At 33.5% G+C, this 18,626-nt stretch overlaps 1 protein-coding gene across 1 annotated transcript in view; it reads right to left on the reverse strand.

Annotated features, from left to right (window-relative positions):
* Positions 1–4,176: 4,176 nt before the first annotated feature.
* The window catches only part of LOC127842381 (uncharacterized), a 46,373-nt gene continuing 31,923 nt past the window's right edge, over positions 4,177–18,626 (reverse strand). The window contains exons 3-4 of the mRNA XM_052371855.1: positions 6,224–6,573; positions 4,177–4,185 (exon numbers count right to left, since the gene is read on the reverse strand). Of these exons, the coding sequence (XP_052227815.1) occupies positions 4,177–4,185; positions 6,224–6,573 (359 nt within the window). The remainder of the gene's footprint in view (positions 4,186–6,223; positions 6,574–18,626) is intronic.

Here is an 18,626-nt window from a genome sequence, read left to right on the forward strand (position 1 = left end):
TATTTCAAACATAAAATAATTAAAATAAATATTTGTGTTTTTTAACAGTTTCAAAAAAAAAAATGGGGGGGGGTGAGGTGGGGGGTTATAGTATGAGGGTGTGGTGGTAATTTGTGAGATGATCTTAAAAAAAAATTAGGGGGGGGGATTCGGGTGGGGGTGGGGGGGATTGTTGGGTGCGATGGTTGGACGGTATTTCAAACATAAAATAATCAAAATAAATAGTTTTGTTTTTTAACCATTTTAAAAAAATAATTTGGGGAGGGGGTGGGGGGGGTATAGTGTGAGGGTGTGGTGGTCATTTGTGAGATGATCTTAAAAAAAAAATAAAAAAAATAGGGGGGGGATTCGGAGGGGGGGGGGGCACGGGTTTGGGTGGAGTCTATTGTGGTATGTCAGGTAAGAGTAGTTTTGTCAAAGTATCAATCAAATCTAATCATAAATAAAGAAGTTATGGCAATTTTAGCAAAATTTAATAATTTGACCTTGAGAGTCAAGGTCATTCAAAGGTCAAGGTAAAATTAAACTTGCCAGGTACAGTAACCTCATGATAGCATGAAAGTATTTGAAGTTTGAAAGCAATAGCCTTGATACTTAAGAAGTAAAGTGGATCGAAACACAAAATTTAACCATATATTCAAAGTTACTAAGTCAAAAAAGGGCCATAATTCCGTAAAAATGACATCTAGAGTTATGCAACTTGTCCTTTTACTGTACCCTTATGACAGTTTGCGAGTGTTCCAAGTATGAAAGCAATATCTATGATACTTTAGGGGTAAAGTGGACCAAAACACAAAACTTAACCAAATTTTCAATTTTCTAAGTATAAAGGGCACATAATTCCGTCCAAATGCCAGTCAGAGTTACATAACTTTGCCTGCACAGTCCCCTTACGATAGTTAATAAGTGTTGCAAGTATGAAAGCAATAGCTTTGATACTGTATGAATAAAGTGGACCTAAACACAAAACATAACCAAATTTTCAATTTTCTAAGTATAAAAAGGGCACATAATTCTGTCAAAATGCCAGTCAGAGTTACATTACTTTGCCTGCACAGTCCCCTTATGATAGTTAGTAAGTGTTTCAAGTATGAAAGCAATAGCTTTGATACTTAAGGAATAAAATGGACCTAAACACAAAACTTAACCAAAATTTTCAAATTTCTAAGTATAAAAAGGGCACATAATTCTGTCAAAATGCACGCCAGAGTTATCTTACTTTGCCTGCCCAGTCCCCTCATGATAGTAAGTAAGTGTACCAAGTTTGAATGCAATAGCATTGATACTTTCTGAAAAAAGTGGACCTAAATGCAAAACTTAACCAAAATTTTCAATTTTCTAAGTATAAAAAGGGCACATAATTCAGTCAAAATGCACGCCAGAGTTATCTAACTTTGCCTGCCCAGTCCCCTCATGATAGTAAGTAAGTGTACCAAGTTTGAATGCAATAGCATTGATACTTTCTGAGAAAAGTGGACCTAAACGCAAAACTTAACCGGACGCCAACGCCGACGCCGACGTGATGACAATAGCTCATAATTTTTTTTCAAAAAATAGATGAGCTCAAAATGTTTATATTACAATCTATACTAAACTATGCTTCTTGATTGGTTATGAAGGTGTTTAATAGGCAACATTTCCTTCTAATGAATTTCTAATCTGGCATTTCATTGGTTTATTGTCCTCAATAGCACGAAAATTAATATAATCAAACCATTTCGTATTAAAACATTGTTGGCTAATAAAACACTGTATACCATACTGATGTAATTTCATTACCCAATATGCGGCTCCTAAATATTACAAATAATCGTCCCAGATTAACATGTGAAGTCCACACAACCTAATCAGGAAGGACACTTTGAATTTTTTTATAAAGAGGATATTTCTTTTCAACAAAAATACTAAACATATGAAATTGTTGTCTCAAATATGCCTGTGTGGATTGCACAAGCTAATCTAGGACAACGACAACAATTTAAGCACATGCATTAAGCCCCATTTTAAAGAAGTTTTTCTCCCGTTTAAAAACAAACAAATAATAGAAAGTCATCTTCTTAACATTGTTTTTCAATTGTACTCATTATATGTATCACTTTACATTTCCATATATTTTACTGCTCATATACATTGGATTTAAATTATGTTATAGACCACTTGCCCTTAAAGACTACACACTGACAACACTAGTTTGCCCGTTCTTTGGTGACGCCTAAAAATCCACATTTTCACAGTAACCAATACCAAGAAATGATTTTTTTCCAAGTAAATGGCTATCATAAACTTTGTTTCCATATATTTTACTGCTCATATACATTGGATTTAAATTATGTTATAGGCCACTTGCCCTTAAAGACTACACACTGACAACACTAGTTTGCCCGTTCTTTGGTGACGCCTAAAAATCCACATTTTTACAGTAACCAATACCAAGAAATGATTTTTTTCCAAGTAAATTGCTATCATAAACTTTGTTTGATATGTTGAGGGGAAACACAAGTTTCTCTAAACATATTACCCAATTGCCCACAAACACAAATCCGATCACAGGACATGTTTTGTGTCATGTTTTGTATCATCCTTTGACCCATTCATTTTGTGAAAGAAAAATGATTCTCGAATTTTAATTATAGTGAAGAAATGAGTAGCAAACTTCTTAAAATTGAGAAAATTCTAGTAACAAACTTCTTTAAATTGTGACCCACAAAACTCTCAAATTTGCAAAAAAACTGCGATTCCATAAAAAGAAAAAATAGCCCAGAATCATGCCCCTTCCAGAAAAACTACAACTTCAAAAAAGGCACTGACTGATGAAACAGATGCAAAATATTGGTCAACAATTCAAGCTAGAGACTGGAACGCTACACCCCTGATCCTGAAAAATCATTTATATTAGTTGGCATAACACTAGGAGGTTTTTAAAAAAAATACTTTTTTGTGGACATGTTAATTCGTGCATTACTTACTTGTTGAAAAAAAAACACGAATTTGCTTGGATCATTTTGTTATGTGTTTGAGTAAATTTCGTGAATCAGTTAACCCACGAAATCAACATTAATTAATATACCGCAAATTATAACAAATTACTAACATAAATCTGCAATAGATTTACATCTCCAGTTGAAGAGTATTCATACTGCCTAATCCCCGTACTACTTTCTTCTTTTGAATCAGTAAGGACAGAATTTATATACTTGACATTTTTAAGTAATCACTATTTTAAAACAATTACACAAACAATCAAACAATGATCTTATGTAAGGAATAACGCTAAGAAACAAAGCAATATATAAGAATTATATGCACATCTCCTTAGTTTTAAATAACACATGTATTACTTTATTTGCATGTGTTTTTATTTAAGAATGACATGACGCATAGATACAAAATTGTCTATTCCTTCAAGTTGACATATTATAACTGTAACTCTAACATTATAGTATAACTTTATTTTGTATAATCATAAACTGTGTATTTTGTAAACACTGTATGCTTGCTTTGTCCACTTGGGCTTTTGGCCTTCTGGATGGATTGTGTAATAAACCAAATTGTGATGCAGCCGTTCCAGCCATAATATTATAGCATCTACAAAAACGCCAGATTGTCATCTTTTACTCAAATCAATTAATGGTTGAGTCAATAACATGTTTGAAATTATAGGGAGCCTTTAATCAAGTGCTCATAATCAAGTAACAGCTTTATGCTACCCTAGGCGCTTTAGAGCAAGGCAAACAAAACAACGTGAAAATTGTGACGTGGACTTAAAAAAGTATGAGATATTAATCCCACGCCTGCAAATTCGAGCCATCTGACATAAATGTATATGAATATTTAGCAATACAAAAATAGATGCTTCGAGGAAAGTCCGATCCAACCGGAAAGTCGAGCCAAGCAAGTTTGAGCAAACAGGTTTTGACTGTATATTATAATTTTAGAAAATTACTATTCTGCTAATGTGTGAACAAGTCAAAATTCAAAGGTTCTCTTAATACATTTTTATTGTATTTATTATTGCATGTTATGTTCATTCTTTTTTTATTTAAATAAATTAAGTTTCCACAATTATATAATAATTAGTTGTCTAGTTTGGATACTCGTTTACAAAAATTAAAAAATATATTGAGACTTCACCCCTGTGAGAAAAGTTTAAAATAGCACAAATATAGCCATTCAGTTTTAAGCGCTCTGAATTCAATCACACATTGCTTACATTAGTATCTCTTAACAATTATTTTTAATTTGCATTAACATGAACACCATTGTCCCAATAACCACTTTTTTAATCATATTGTTTGTTATACGAAATTCATTCTCATAAGAATGTATAAATACAACCCTTAAATGGACTTAACTTGAGCATCGCTCTTGAAAAAGGGGACTTAATCAATGTGTAAAGTGTCTTCCCACATAAGCCAGTGGAGTCCTCATAGGCTAACCTAAGACGACACTATTTTACTAAGACTTGATTTTTGTTTAGAAACAAGAGATGTGATCGTGTAAGAAACAAAATGCCCCCTTCTGCGCCGCTTTTAAATAAAATTTCTATTTATCATTTGGCAGGTATAGAAATAATCTCCCTTTAAAGCTTATTACTTCCCTTGGATTTTGTTTTTGACCTTTATCATTGAAGGATGGCCTTGACCTTTCACCACTCAAAATGTGCAGCTTCATGAGATACACATGCATGCCAAATATCAAGTTGCTATCTTCAATATTGCAAAAGTTATGGCCAATGTTTAAGTGTTCGGACCGACGACTGACAGACAGACAGACAGATGGACTGACAGTTCAACTGCTATATGCCACCCTACCGCTGGGGGGGGGGGCGGGAGTCTGTAGACAGTCAAAATGACCAAGTCAGACATCGCTGACCAGCAAGGCCTGAAGTTTATCAAAGAGATCATTGCCACAGTTCATCATGTATCTATGTATATAAGTCCACAGGTAAGTAATGAAACCAACCATTCACAAATTAGCACAGGAAAGAAATGATAGTTTTATCATTTAAAAACAAGAGCTGTCACCATAGGATGACTTATGCCCCCTATAAACGCTTGAAAGAAGTTATGAGCTTTTTTCGAAACCTCAACGCAGATTTCGAAACCTAAACGCCGACCCTAAGTTCAAGTCAAGGTCCAGGGGTCAAAATTGTGTGCGTATGGAAAGGCCTTGTCTGTATACACATGTATTCAAAATATGAAAGTTATATCTCAAGGGACATAGAAGTTATGAGCATTTTTCAAAACCTAAACGCAGATTTTGAAACCTAAACGCGGACCCTAACTTCAAGGTCAAGGTCACAGGGATCAAATGTTTGTGCTTATGGAAAGGCCTTGTCCATATACACATGCATACCAAATATGAAGGTTATATCTCAATGGAAATAGAAGTTATGAGCATTTTTCAAAACCTTAACGCAGATTTCGAAACCTAAACTCGGACCCTAAGTTCAAGATCAAGGTCACAGGGGTTAAATTTGTTGTGCGTATAGAAAGGCCTTGTCCATATACACATGCATACCAAATATGAAGGTTGTATCACAAGGGATATAGAAGTTATGAGCATTTTTCGAAACCTAAATGAAGATTTCGAAACCTAAACGGGGACCCTAAGTTCAAGGTCAAGGTCACAGGGGTAACATTTTGTGTGCATATGGAAAGGCCTTGTCCATATACACATGAATACCAAATATGAAGGTTATATCTCAAAGGACATAGAAGTTATGAGCATTTTTCGAAACCTAAACGCAAAGTGTTATGGAAAGACGGACGGACAGACAGACGGACAGTCTGATCACTATATGCCGCCTTTGCTTCGTAATGGGGCATAAAAAATCTTTGACAAATCAATCATTTAAGTTATAAATAAACAAAATACAAAATCTGTACAGTAACTGTGAAAATAACTTAAATTCTTGGTAGGGAAATATATAATCTGAGATCTATAATTATATAAATTACTTCCCTTGAAAATAATTGTCTCTGTCAAATCTCTATTTGACAACATAACATAATATGTATAAGATCTAATATTTAAAAAAATCTTCACATTGTATTAGTAAATTACTATATGTGTACACAAAAAAGTTGCCTCAACAACTACACACACAATGTTGTATTGAAATATAACACACTTCAATGTTCTTATGCTAAACAACACATTGTCATTGAAATACTAATCACTAATTACAACAACTAATACATACATGTACACACTATTCCACTCTGAACACCAGGATGTTGTTGTCCCCCAACAGTCCCACAATGATGGATGATGTTGTGCTGCTGTAGCAGACTGAGTATGGGTCCATCACTCCATCCTTCTGTGTAGCCAGAGTCGCCAGCTTACTCTCCCCCTCCCAGCCCACCTGTAGTACAGTGTCGGAATAGTGTCCACAGACCAGCACCTGGCCTGCAGGGGTCACATGTAGACCACGTAGGTACTCTGGTCTTGTGTCTGTGTATTCAGCCAGGAGTGTGCCATCCATGGCCAGGGATAGAAGCTTGTTCTCGTAGAAGCTGGTATGTATGATGTACAGCCTGTCTCCTGTGGGACTCACAGCACACTTGTATACTGCAAAACAGAGTAACATCAAGATATTGAATTACTGTCAATGTTAAATAATCTTATTAAACATACTGCAGTGATATTGTATTACGCATATGTTGCTATAAAGAGGCCTTTACACATCTAAAATATATGCATACATTTCAATGATTCAATAGTAAAACATGACAATAAACTTCAGTAGCAGAGCTATTTAGTTAACGTTTGACATGTTGAAATGCGACTGTTGAGTAAGATATGAATTGAAGTAAAACAATTACACAGATGAAAACAATTACACATACTGAAACAATTGCACAGTTCAATCAACAGGTAAACATAGTGTTCATGTACAATCATTAAACAACCACAAAATTAAGACAAGGTCAGAAAGTGTCTCTTTCCCAGGAACACAGTTTCTATTTATAGACATGGCATGTAGTGACAGTCAAAATACTTCATTACTAATGTTTATAAATCAATAATTCTGAACACATGTTTTATTTTGTCTACTGTAGCAATAAAATGGCACATACACATTATTGAACAATTACTTTATATTATATCAGGGGGTTTTTGCTATGTAAAAATTGCCCTAAAAGGTACCCGATTCCAAACCAATATTGAACAAAAAAAAATTCCAATTTCCATTGATGTCTTTTTTTTTTAAAGAAAGAAGTGTCTTATGCTTATTATATATGAATTGTATTTTATAATAACCTTACAAAGTATATAACTATAAATTATATAATTTTTTTCCAAACTGGCAAGGTAAAGGCCTGATGTGGGACAATTTGGCATATATGGCAAGCATGTAACGCTGCACAAAATGCCTAGAAATCATGCCACGAAAACCGCATGGATTAGAGCTATAAGCAGGCAAGATGCGACGCCAAACGGGTAGGTATCATTAGTGTATTGATATCTTATTTGTTAATGTACATAAATATCGTATTGTAGGAGTATTACACCATGTAGATGGCAAGCATTATTATTATTAACATTTTATTTAGTATTAATCGGTAAAAAAAAAAAAATTAATATGGCCTAATGTGTTGACATTTTACACCATGCTTTGCTAATCTCAAATTGAATGATTAATTTGAGCAGACTGTCATTGCATATTTATGTTACCAGAACAGACCAATGTAAATACCAACAATCATTTCTTCTATTCCATGAATGCCCAAAATTGTATTATAATAAAATTAAATGCCATTTATAATGAAAAACGTGTTCTTATTAATACAACATTGAACTATTTTTTCGATCTATATTGCTTGGTTTACTTACAGTAGATACAACACCAACACCCTGCCCCACTGTAACATATTAAATTTGTGGCCATGTTACACACAAACTAGCATTTTTCATTTATCGCTATGGCAAATTTAAGGTGTGCTGGCTGTTAATAAATTTTATTTAATTTTTTCAGTATTTATTTAAACCCTTTTACATATATTGATGTTGCAGATACACCAGGGTATGCTCTAATCATTGGTGGATAGAAATGGTCCAAACGCTAATAACAGGAACAAGGTACCAACAAAATACCACGGGCAAAAGATCATTTCAATCTAGAAAGTAAAGACATGTAAATCTCTAATAAAGGTGATGAATTGCCGTTTTAGCCTTTCAACCCGTTTTAAATTATTTATGCATCTCATGTTTTTCACAGTATGTGAATATAATATAAACAAGGGCTGTTTGGAAAAAAATGCATGCCCCCCATATGGGCTGTCATTTGTAGTGGCAGCCATTGTGTGAATACGTTTTTTGTCACTGTGACCTTGACCTTTGACCTAGTGACCTGAAAATTAATAGGGGTCATCTGCCAGTCATGATCAATATACCTATGACGTTTCATGATCCTAGGTTAATTATTCTTGAGTTATCATCAGGAAACCATTTTACTGAGTCAATGTGACCTTGACCTTTGACCTAGTGACCTGAAAATTAATAGGGGTCATCTGCAAGTAATTATCAATGTACCTATGAAGTGTAATGATCCTAGGCGTAAGTGTTCTTGAGTTATCGTCCCGAAACCATTTTACTATTTCAAGTCACTGTGACCTTGACCTTTGACCTAGTGAGCTGAAAATCAATAGATATTATCTGCCAGTCATTATCACTGTACCTGTGAAGTTTCATGATCCTAGGCATAAGCATTCTTGAGTTATCATCCTTACTATTTTACTGTTTCGAGTCACTGTGACCTTGAACTTTGACCTAGTGACCTGAAAATCAAAAGTGGTCATCTGCCAGTCAAGATCAATGTTTCCATGAAGTTTCATGATCCTAGGCCTAAGCATTCTTGAGTTATCATCCGGAAACCATTTTACTATTTCAAGTCACTGTGGCCTTGACTTTTGACCTAGTGACATGAAAATCAATAGGGGTCATCTGCCAGTCATGATCAATGTACCTATAAAGTTTCATGATCCTAGGCCTAAGCGTTCTTGAGTTATCATTCAGAAACCATCTGACGGACAGACCGACCAACATGTGCAAAACAATATACCCCCCTCTTCTTCAAAGGGGGGCATAATAATATATGCAATCAAAATAAATTAATTATAGACCACGTATTTTTACTAAAACTTTTCATTAGAAAATAGTCCAAAAAACAACAACAGTTAAAAAATGTATGTTATATGACACTCAAATCATGCATATTCATACAAATATGTAGCACTATTATTCAATGACATTTCAAAACATCAAACCTATTTCTAGTTTATCACTTAGGCACTTGGTTATTTGAATTTGAGTATGAAGTACCTCCTTTGAATATAAATTGTATTGTTATTTGCATTTAATCAGTATATTTGTTTGTTGTTGTATTTATATAAAAGAAACATGCATTCATATCTTGCTATTACTTTTTTATAGGTGTTTGAAAGTGCTTATCAGTCATAATGACTCTTCAAGTCCAACGAGTTAGAGTAATTCCAGGGATCAGATTGAATGATTTCATGGGTAATAATATCAATATATATCGTCTCCAAAAATGGCTATTTATTCTTTATAAGGTTTGGCATTAATGTATATATTTATGTAGATATAATTTTAACTCAACAGTAACATGCCTCTAGTTCAAAGATTCTTAAGATTAACAAACACTTTTTTAATATGGACATGAATGGTTTTTGTGAGAACAAAACATAACATACTTTATGTGGTAGGACTAGGAAATTAATATTAACTTTATTGAAAACCATTCAAATAAACATTAAGATTAATGTATGTATAATAATAAACTTATTTATTTTAGCTAGACTGCATCCAAAGCCTTAGGCTTATTAAGATACTCTCAAGTCTGTTTTCTGGGAAGAACCAGTACATAGTGTTTTTGTAAAGATCATGAGAACCCTCCCCAAGTAGGGATCAAACCTTTGGCCTCCCAATGGCTAGGCAGGCACCATATCTACAATGCCACAACAAGATTATTAAACAATTCAATATATAAATAAATAAATAAATATACACTACAGATCCATTATATCGCGATTGACGGGGTCCAAAGATCGTGTTATATCCGGAGCGCGATATAAATCAAGACATGTCTGACTTAGTTTTTAAGCAGTTGATGTGCAGTTAATGTGTCAAATTTCATCAGTGTTTTCATTTTATGTACGGCGCTGCTTTATCTTTGTATCGTAATAATTGCAAACCAATTTTACATGTACTTTTGTAAAACAACAACAAAAAATTTATTTGTATAAAATAATATCGTAATTAAAGTTTTGATTACCATGGAAATTGTAATGCCATTATTAATTTTTATTTTCAGGTACGCTCAGCGTAATATACACCTACATTTGTGTAGTGTATTAAAGATATACACCTACATTTGTGTAGTGTAGAAACCTAGATTTACGCTACTTTCCTAGTTATTATTTTCACGTTTTAATTAGCGATATGGCACGTAATATGCTTAAACAAATTATCGTTGCATTAATAACGCACAATGTTAATGTTTCGTTTGATTCTCAAATGAGCTTTACTAAATTTGTAATCCGAAACACGTTTCCGAATTTTAATGCTAATGCGACATTAACAAATTCTAGCGTCAAATAAACAGTGCTAAAATATCCTTTGTCTCCATAAAAAGCGCGCGAAAATTATGCAGACATGTAGAACGTCGCATGGAAAGTGAGAATGTATTTTGTGTTGTATAAAAAAATGAACATCACGTCAGGCGATTTACGCGTGTTCAGTGGGAAAAAAACGCCCTGATTGGACGTTATTTCATCACATCTTTAAATAGTAACAAATGCCAAAATGTATTTGATATTAAGAATAATTGCAAATGTGTGTGTGTACTGAGCACTTTTATCGTAAATATTTACCGGAGTTTGCTTTAAAACTGAAATATACGGGATTATCGGGTAATGATGAGCGATATCAACTGTATAATATAAACAAAATGAAACGACTGTAGATACGCATAGTCAAACAATAGTTATAATAAGCTGATAATTAACACAACGACAATTTAGTGTTTATTATTGATGTGGCTTCAAACTGCTAAATGTCTCAGCTAAAATATAATAGCAAAAACAACAAACTGACATTATTATCGAGAATGAGACACTAATAACTCAAGTGCTGCAAACAACTCAATCCGTGTTAAAGCAACACTGTCACTTAAGGTCTGTTTTCACGCTTCACTGCGTGTCAGGTATAAGCCGCGTAAAACGGGTGATCAATTACTAGCCAGAACCGGTTGTTATCGCAGTTTGCATATTGTCAGATTATAGCTTGTCAACGAATTTTTAAAAAAATGTGTTTTTGTGATCATTCTTGTCGGATTTTTGGGAGCCATAGCCGACTCGCGATATAATGGACAGCGCGATATAACGGATCGCGATGTAGCGGAGTTGCAGTGTATACATATAAGAGTTATGTATTCCATTTATGCCAGGTCACATGCTGATGACACCAGTGTCGGTGATGGCAGCTCTGAAAGTGTTGGTGGGCAGGCATCTCCTGATGAGCATGAAATATCCACAAATAACAAACAAGAGGGCCATGATAGCCCTGTATCACTCCACTGCTGAAGAAAAGGCTGAAACAAATATTCTTGGCATGTGCAAATACTTAAATATAGGCCCTAGTTAAGCACATGTACACTTTTGTGACACCCTGGTCTGGGTCAAATTTAACCTCAGGGGCATAATTTGAGCAAACGTTGTAGAGGACTACTATATCTCACTACATACAAAATGTGGTAGCCCTAGGTCTTATAGTTTAGGACAAGAATATTTTAAAACTTTTCACAAAATAAGCAAGATATGAGCGTATATAATGTTCAATTTTGTGACCCGCGGGTCAAATTTGACCAAAAGGGCATAATTTGAACAAACTTGGTATAAGAGGACTATAAGAATGATGTAACTGCATACCAAATTTGGTAGCAATAGTCCAAATGGTTTTTGACAAGAAGATTTTTTTAAAGATTTTACAAAATAGGCGCTTTATACGCATTTATTCAATTTTGTGAATCCCCGGGGCAGGGTTAAAGTTGACCCAGAGGCATTATTTGAACAAATGTGGTAGAAGTTTATAAGATGTCTATTATATATGTAACATACCAAATTTGGTAGCCCTAGGCCCAATGGTTATGGACAAGAAGATTTTAAAGTTTTCGCAAAAAAGGCCCCATTAGTGTATGGTCAGTATTGTGACCCCCCGGGCATGGTAAAAATTGACCCAAGGGGCATAATTTGAACAAACTTGGTAGAGACCTATTAGATGTCACTACATACCGAATTTGGTAGCCCTATCATGCCTTGTAACACTTTTGTCCTAGTAAGCTGACTGAACTCAATTCGAACTATCATACATGTAGGGATGCTCTTAAGCCTTGGTTATTTGGCAGTCAGACCGATGTTAAAACGGTCACGAACTGCTTGTTTACTGGAGTTAGAATAAAATACTCCAATTAGACAGGGTGATGGAAAGTTTTGTTTACTTGCTGAGATCACGTTTTCTGGAACATGACCGTTTGTATAAGCATTTACATAAGCATTAGTATAAAAGAGGGGTATTTTAAATCGAGCCATTATTGATAGCAACTCGCACAGTAAACATTATAATTTTACGGCTTTACGGTAAGTGCAGGAGAGAGGGACATTTACTTTCTTGACGGATTATATTTGTGTTGGAGTATCTTGTTTCTTTCCTGTTTAGATCTTGTTCAATTTCTTTATAAGAATTACATACATTTACAATACAAATAAGAATAATATACATTTACAATAAAACATATACAAACATTTTAAACAAGAATAAAAGACTATATATGCTATAAAAAGACTTGTTGCATTTAAACGAACCTGGAACATTTTAGTAAAAACAAAAAATTACACAACGCGACTTAAACGAACCTTTGAACACTAATATATTTAAATAAGGGTAGAAGTGCCACAGCCTTATGGTTAAAGGACAGGAAGATTTTGTAAGTGTTCACAAAATAGGCACTATATAAGCATATAATCGATTTTGTGGCCCCAAGGGTAGGGTCAAATTTGACCCCTGGGGCATAATTTTAACAAACTAAATAATGGACTATACAATGTCACTACATACCAAATTGTGTAGCCCTAGGCATAATTGTTATGGACAATATTTTTTTTAGTTTTCACAAAATAGGCATTATATAAGCATATGTTCAATTTTGTGACCCCCGGGGCAGGATCAAATTTGACCCCATGGATAAAATTTGAACAGATTTGGAAGAGGACTATTAGATGTCACTTCATACCAAATTTGACAGCCCTAGACCGGATGGTTATGGGCAAGAAGATTGTTTAAGTTTTCACAAAATAGACCTTATATAAGCATGTGTTCAACTTTGTGACCCCGAGGCAGGGTCAAATTTGACCCAAGGGATAAAATTTGAACAAACTTGGTAGACAACTATAAGATGTCACTACATACCAAATTTGATAGCCCTAGGCCCGATGTTTATGGACAAGAAGATTTTTAAAGTTTTCACAAAATAGGCTCCATATAAGCGTATGTTCAATTTTGTGACCCCCACGGCAGGGTCAAATTTGACCCCAGGGGCATAATATAAACACACTTAGTAGAGGACTATAAGATGTCACTACATACCAAATTTGGTAGCCCTAGGCCCAATGGTTATGGACAAGCCATTTATAAGCATATATTCAATTTTGTGACCCCCGGGCAGTTTTAAATTTGACCCAGGGGCATATTGAACAAACTAAGAAGAGAACTATTAAATGTCACTACATGCCAAATTTGGTAGCCCTATGCCATACGGTGATGGACAAGAAGATTTTAAAAAAAATCCCACAATAGGCCTTATATAAGCATATGTTCAATTTTGTGACCCTTGGAGCAGGGTCAAACTTGAACCCAGGGGCATAATTTGAACAAACTTGGTAGAGTACTTTAAGATGCTACTACATACCGAATTTGGTAGCCCTATAGGCCCAATGGTTATGGACGAGAAGATTTGTAAAGTTTTCACAAAATAGACCCTATATAAGAAGATGTTCAATGTCGTGACCCCTGGGGAAGGGTCAAATTTGTCCCCAGGGGCATAATTTGAACAAATTTGGTAGAGGTCTATTAGATGTCTTTACATACTTAATTTGATAGCCCTATGCCCAATAGTTATGGACGAGAAGATTTTGAAAGTTTTTACAAAATAGGCCTTATATAAGATTTTTTTTTTATTTTGTGACCCACGGGGCAGGGTCAAATTTTACCCCAGGGGCATAATTTGAACAAATTTGAAAAAAGTTTACCTCAGGAGCATTCCTGAGAAATTTCATCAGAATTGGACCAGTTGTTTAGGAGAATAAGATGCTTAAAGGAAAAGTTAGTGCACGGATGGACGCACGACGGACACAGGACCATGATATAAGCCCCGCTAGCCTTTGACCAATGGAGGCAAAAATCAGAAATAACCATCAAATATGTTAATGCCTCAGACGATAAAATAATGTTTTATACTGGCTTGCCAACTTTCGTTTTTTTTAATTCTTTGTTTTTGACATCGATTGAATTTGGTGCCTACAAGTTATGTTCTGAAAAACTGAAAACTGTTAAGATTGAGAAGGGCGTAAAAAAAGTTGACCTGTTGATGAGTTTCAATGACATAAAATAAATAAACACATTATTTGAATTGTGATTCAACAAAATGAAAAAAAACCTCTTCATTGCAAGTACTGTATTGATAAATAAAACATTTGTTAATTTTTAATGAGTTGTATCTTTTCATTGTATTGTTGTTCTTTGAGTGCTATGTACAGTCACATGTGACAGTAACATATACTTTTAAATCACATATATCACAGGCCATATAAGTATAGATTGATATATTTATCACAACAGTCCATATTTATTTCCCAATTGATTAAAACTAAACAATTGGCCATGTGTTTATATAATGAACCAACAAAGACTTGAAGAATAATATGAAAATAGTTTTTATTGTTACTGTGCGTATATAAATTTATAAATGTATTTCTTTGATGTCAAAATGAAACACTTCAGGTATCTGTAAAAAAAACTGTTGGAAACTTTCTTGGTTCATTATAAATGAGCATATATCTAATAACATAATTTTGCAGACATTTCTAAAAATTATGGGATACAGAGATATTGCTCATTTTTAGAATTTTCCACTTTTACCACAATTATTCCTAATTTTAATTGTATCTCTATTGATGGTTTTACTATATATATGAAGAACAAAAATTAAGGAGACACTCATCAAAAATATTCATAATCCAAGCAATTTAATTTCACGTGATTAAATCATTATCAGTAAAAAGCATTAATATTAACCGACTGGAAATTAAATCAGAATCTTAAAGCAAGCAGACGAATAAGGCACTTACTTAATAAATTAACTCTTTTTGGGAGGCACAAAACATTTGATCTAGAAAGACATTCTCCTAGCAGAGTTGTTGTTTGTGCCTCAACATACAACATCTCTATAGCGGGCTCAATTCCAGAAATCTTGGCGAAACACATCAATGTAATTTTACGCTCTTTCATGGAAATATCTAGGACACCAAGCATAATATTTTAGGTAATTACCTTTAAAAACTGCATATATTGTTAATTTATTGAGATATTTAATAACAATTATGAGAACAACTTTCATGCCCATTTACGCAGATGACATCACTCCGCTAAAATGTAAAAAAAGGCCAAAATGGTGATGAAAAGCAAGTGTTAATCTACAAACACATTGAAAGTTTTGTGTATGTTTATGTTAAATGTGTAATCAAATGAAATAGCTAATTATGGGAACATATCGTAAGTTTGCAATTTGGATAGATAGATAATATTTATTTTTGATAATTAATAGTGTATCATTGTATGACGATAATGATCAATGTTTTTGTTTTGTTTTGTTCTGCTTATTTGGCTAGGCTGGTCTTGGTTATTGCTCTGTCATATATTTGTATACTACCATGTGCTTAATAACCACTTTGCCATGCTTATTTTATGTCTTTAATTGTCTTCATTAATTTGTAAGCTTACGGTTTAGATTAGTGCAAATGTCTCAGTTATTATTTATTACTATTAGGTGCTTATCATTTTGCTTTATCTTTTGCTTTGTGTTGCTTATTTGGCTAGGCTGGTCTTGGTTATTGCTCTACCTCATATATATATATATATATATATATATATATATATATATATATATATATATATATATATATATATATATATATATATATATATATATATATATATATATATATATACTACTATGTGCTTTTGGCATTTTTTTTAATTATTTGTTTTACGGGAGCGCCCGACCCTATTTTTCGACAAATAGAAATAAAAATAAAAGTCACTTTCGTTTTTTTAAATTTATATTTCACCTGCCGACCTGGTATTTTATCCAAAACTAGAATTTGCGGAGATTGCTGAAAGTGTTGTTCAAAATGTGTTTATAATACGGGTTGTTTCGTTGTGCCAAGTCGACTTGTAAAGCGTCAGCGATTTTCATTGGCTTTTGCAGCCAATACCACACGATATTAGCCAATAGGTGAGTATTTAACAAATGATTTTCATATTGCATTTCCGAAATGACGGACATTAACAACAACGAGACAAATGTAGCATATTTTAAAATCAAATTAATTAAAAACGGAGCAGAAACAATTTCAATTAGAAAAGTTAATCTTCAGAACACCATTGATGATATCATGTCCATATTATGTGATACGAAATTAAAAATAATTAGAGTTTTTGCAGAGGTGTCACCATCGATTATTTTCGGTGTGTTTAAATTATTTGGGAAGGTTTAATAAATGTGCGTATTTATTAAAATGTTGATCCTGTAATGTTTTTATAAAACATTTCTTTTTAGATAAAAATCAACATCCCGAAAATGTCCAAGAAGTACTACTTCATGTTTCTTTATAATGAACACGAGGACTGAACCGCAGGTACTTGCATCAATAATCCCATTCTCCACCCACCTATATATATTGTTTATTTAGAAAAAAAAGTATTCAACACAGCTTCTGAAGAAAATTAGATTGGATCCAGATGTCCGTCAAAGTCACAAGAAAGTTTTAATTATTTTTACTAAGCAAATAAACATGCTTATTATTCTTCATTAACTTAAAACAAAACATTTTTTCCATATATTAAACTGTATAACTATTTTTATATCAACATTTAAACCATTTTTCTGGTACCTTTACCAAGTTAGGTCAGTTTAAATCAGTTCATTTAATTGAATTTCTACAGACGAAACCAAAGTTTTGACTTTCAAAATGTCATGAAAAAGCAAATGGAATTTATTTTTTAAATATTTGATCAGTTTTGTAAATCAGAAATACATCTTTAATGTATTTTTTAAAAATGAGTTATTATTTAGCCGAAATATGATGTTCTATCAACTGTACATAATGTTTTCATACTGCAGGATTTGTTCTGCAAGGAATACAAGTAAATTTATCACACCTCAGGCTCTGTTGATAAAATGTGCTCAATTGGTTCTATGTATTTGTTCCAAGGGTTATTATTATCTTCACTTTTATATAGCTCTCTCTGTTTATTATATATCCAAAACATGTTATTGCTGTTTCTCCTTAAAATAATACAGACAACACATTCCATAGAAATTTTCATTTGAACTTAAACTGTGAATAAGAGAGGAACAAAATAATATGTGCAAAAGTTTACACCATTTTATTTTTTACTCCAGGACTCCGGTGTCACTGGTTCGAGCCCTGCTGCGGGCTACCTTTTTTTTCCCTTTTTATATTATTCTATATTTTTTACTGGAGCTTTTTAGATCCAATATGTTTACATTTATCAATATAAAGCTTTAATTGACAAACTTCAAAACATGCCAAAATCTGTGAAAAGGCCCCTTTAATACTTACCAAGCACTATTAATTACTTTAGAAATGTTACTTCTGTGCTTGTTCAATATTTTGCTTTTAATGCTTTTTCAGTAAAAATCACAGGAGTTTGAAATTCTATCCATGAAGCTAATAATCTAATGGCTAAATAATTAAAACTAGACCCCTATATACTAATATAGTATATAGACTTACTATATAGGGGTCTATTTTTATTATTTTGCCACAAGATTAGCTTCATGTATAGAATTTCAAACTCCTGTGGTAAAAATTATACACATAATTAATGCTCAAGCATAATACATACTGGGCATTGTTAATATACTATGGTATTTTATGTTTTGATGACACAGGATGAGAAAATTGTGCAGCCAGTCCGGGATTTTAACCAGGGACCCCTTGCTTTTCTGATTGAGCTAATGATATGCCAAAAAACATCTTCTGTTTAGTGACAATCACTAAGTTCGTGCACTAACATTTTCTTCTGCCAAGCTGGAATTTTTTCGAGAATTCGAGTCACGGGATCATTGTAAACTGGATCCATTCAAACCATGAACAGGTTTTGTTGAGAATAGATTGTGCCATGGTCCCACATTGGGCACCAAATGTTGCAGGATGGGACAACTGTACAGCCAATCCGGAACTCGAATCTTTTACCCCTGGCTATCAGGGCCAGTGTCTAGGATTATGCTGTTTACATGT

This window comes from Dreissena polymorpha, chromosome 8 (assembly GCF_020536995.1).
Source record: "Dreissena polymorpha isolate Duluth1 chromosome 8, UMN_Dpol_1.0, whole genome shotgun sequence".
Lineage (NCBI taxonomy): Eukaryota > Metazoa > Mollusca > Bivalvia > Myida > Dreissenidae > Dreissena > Dreissena polymorpha.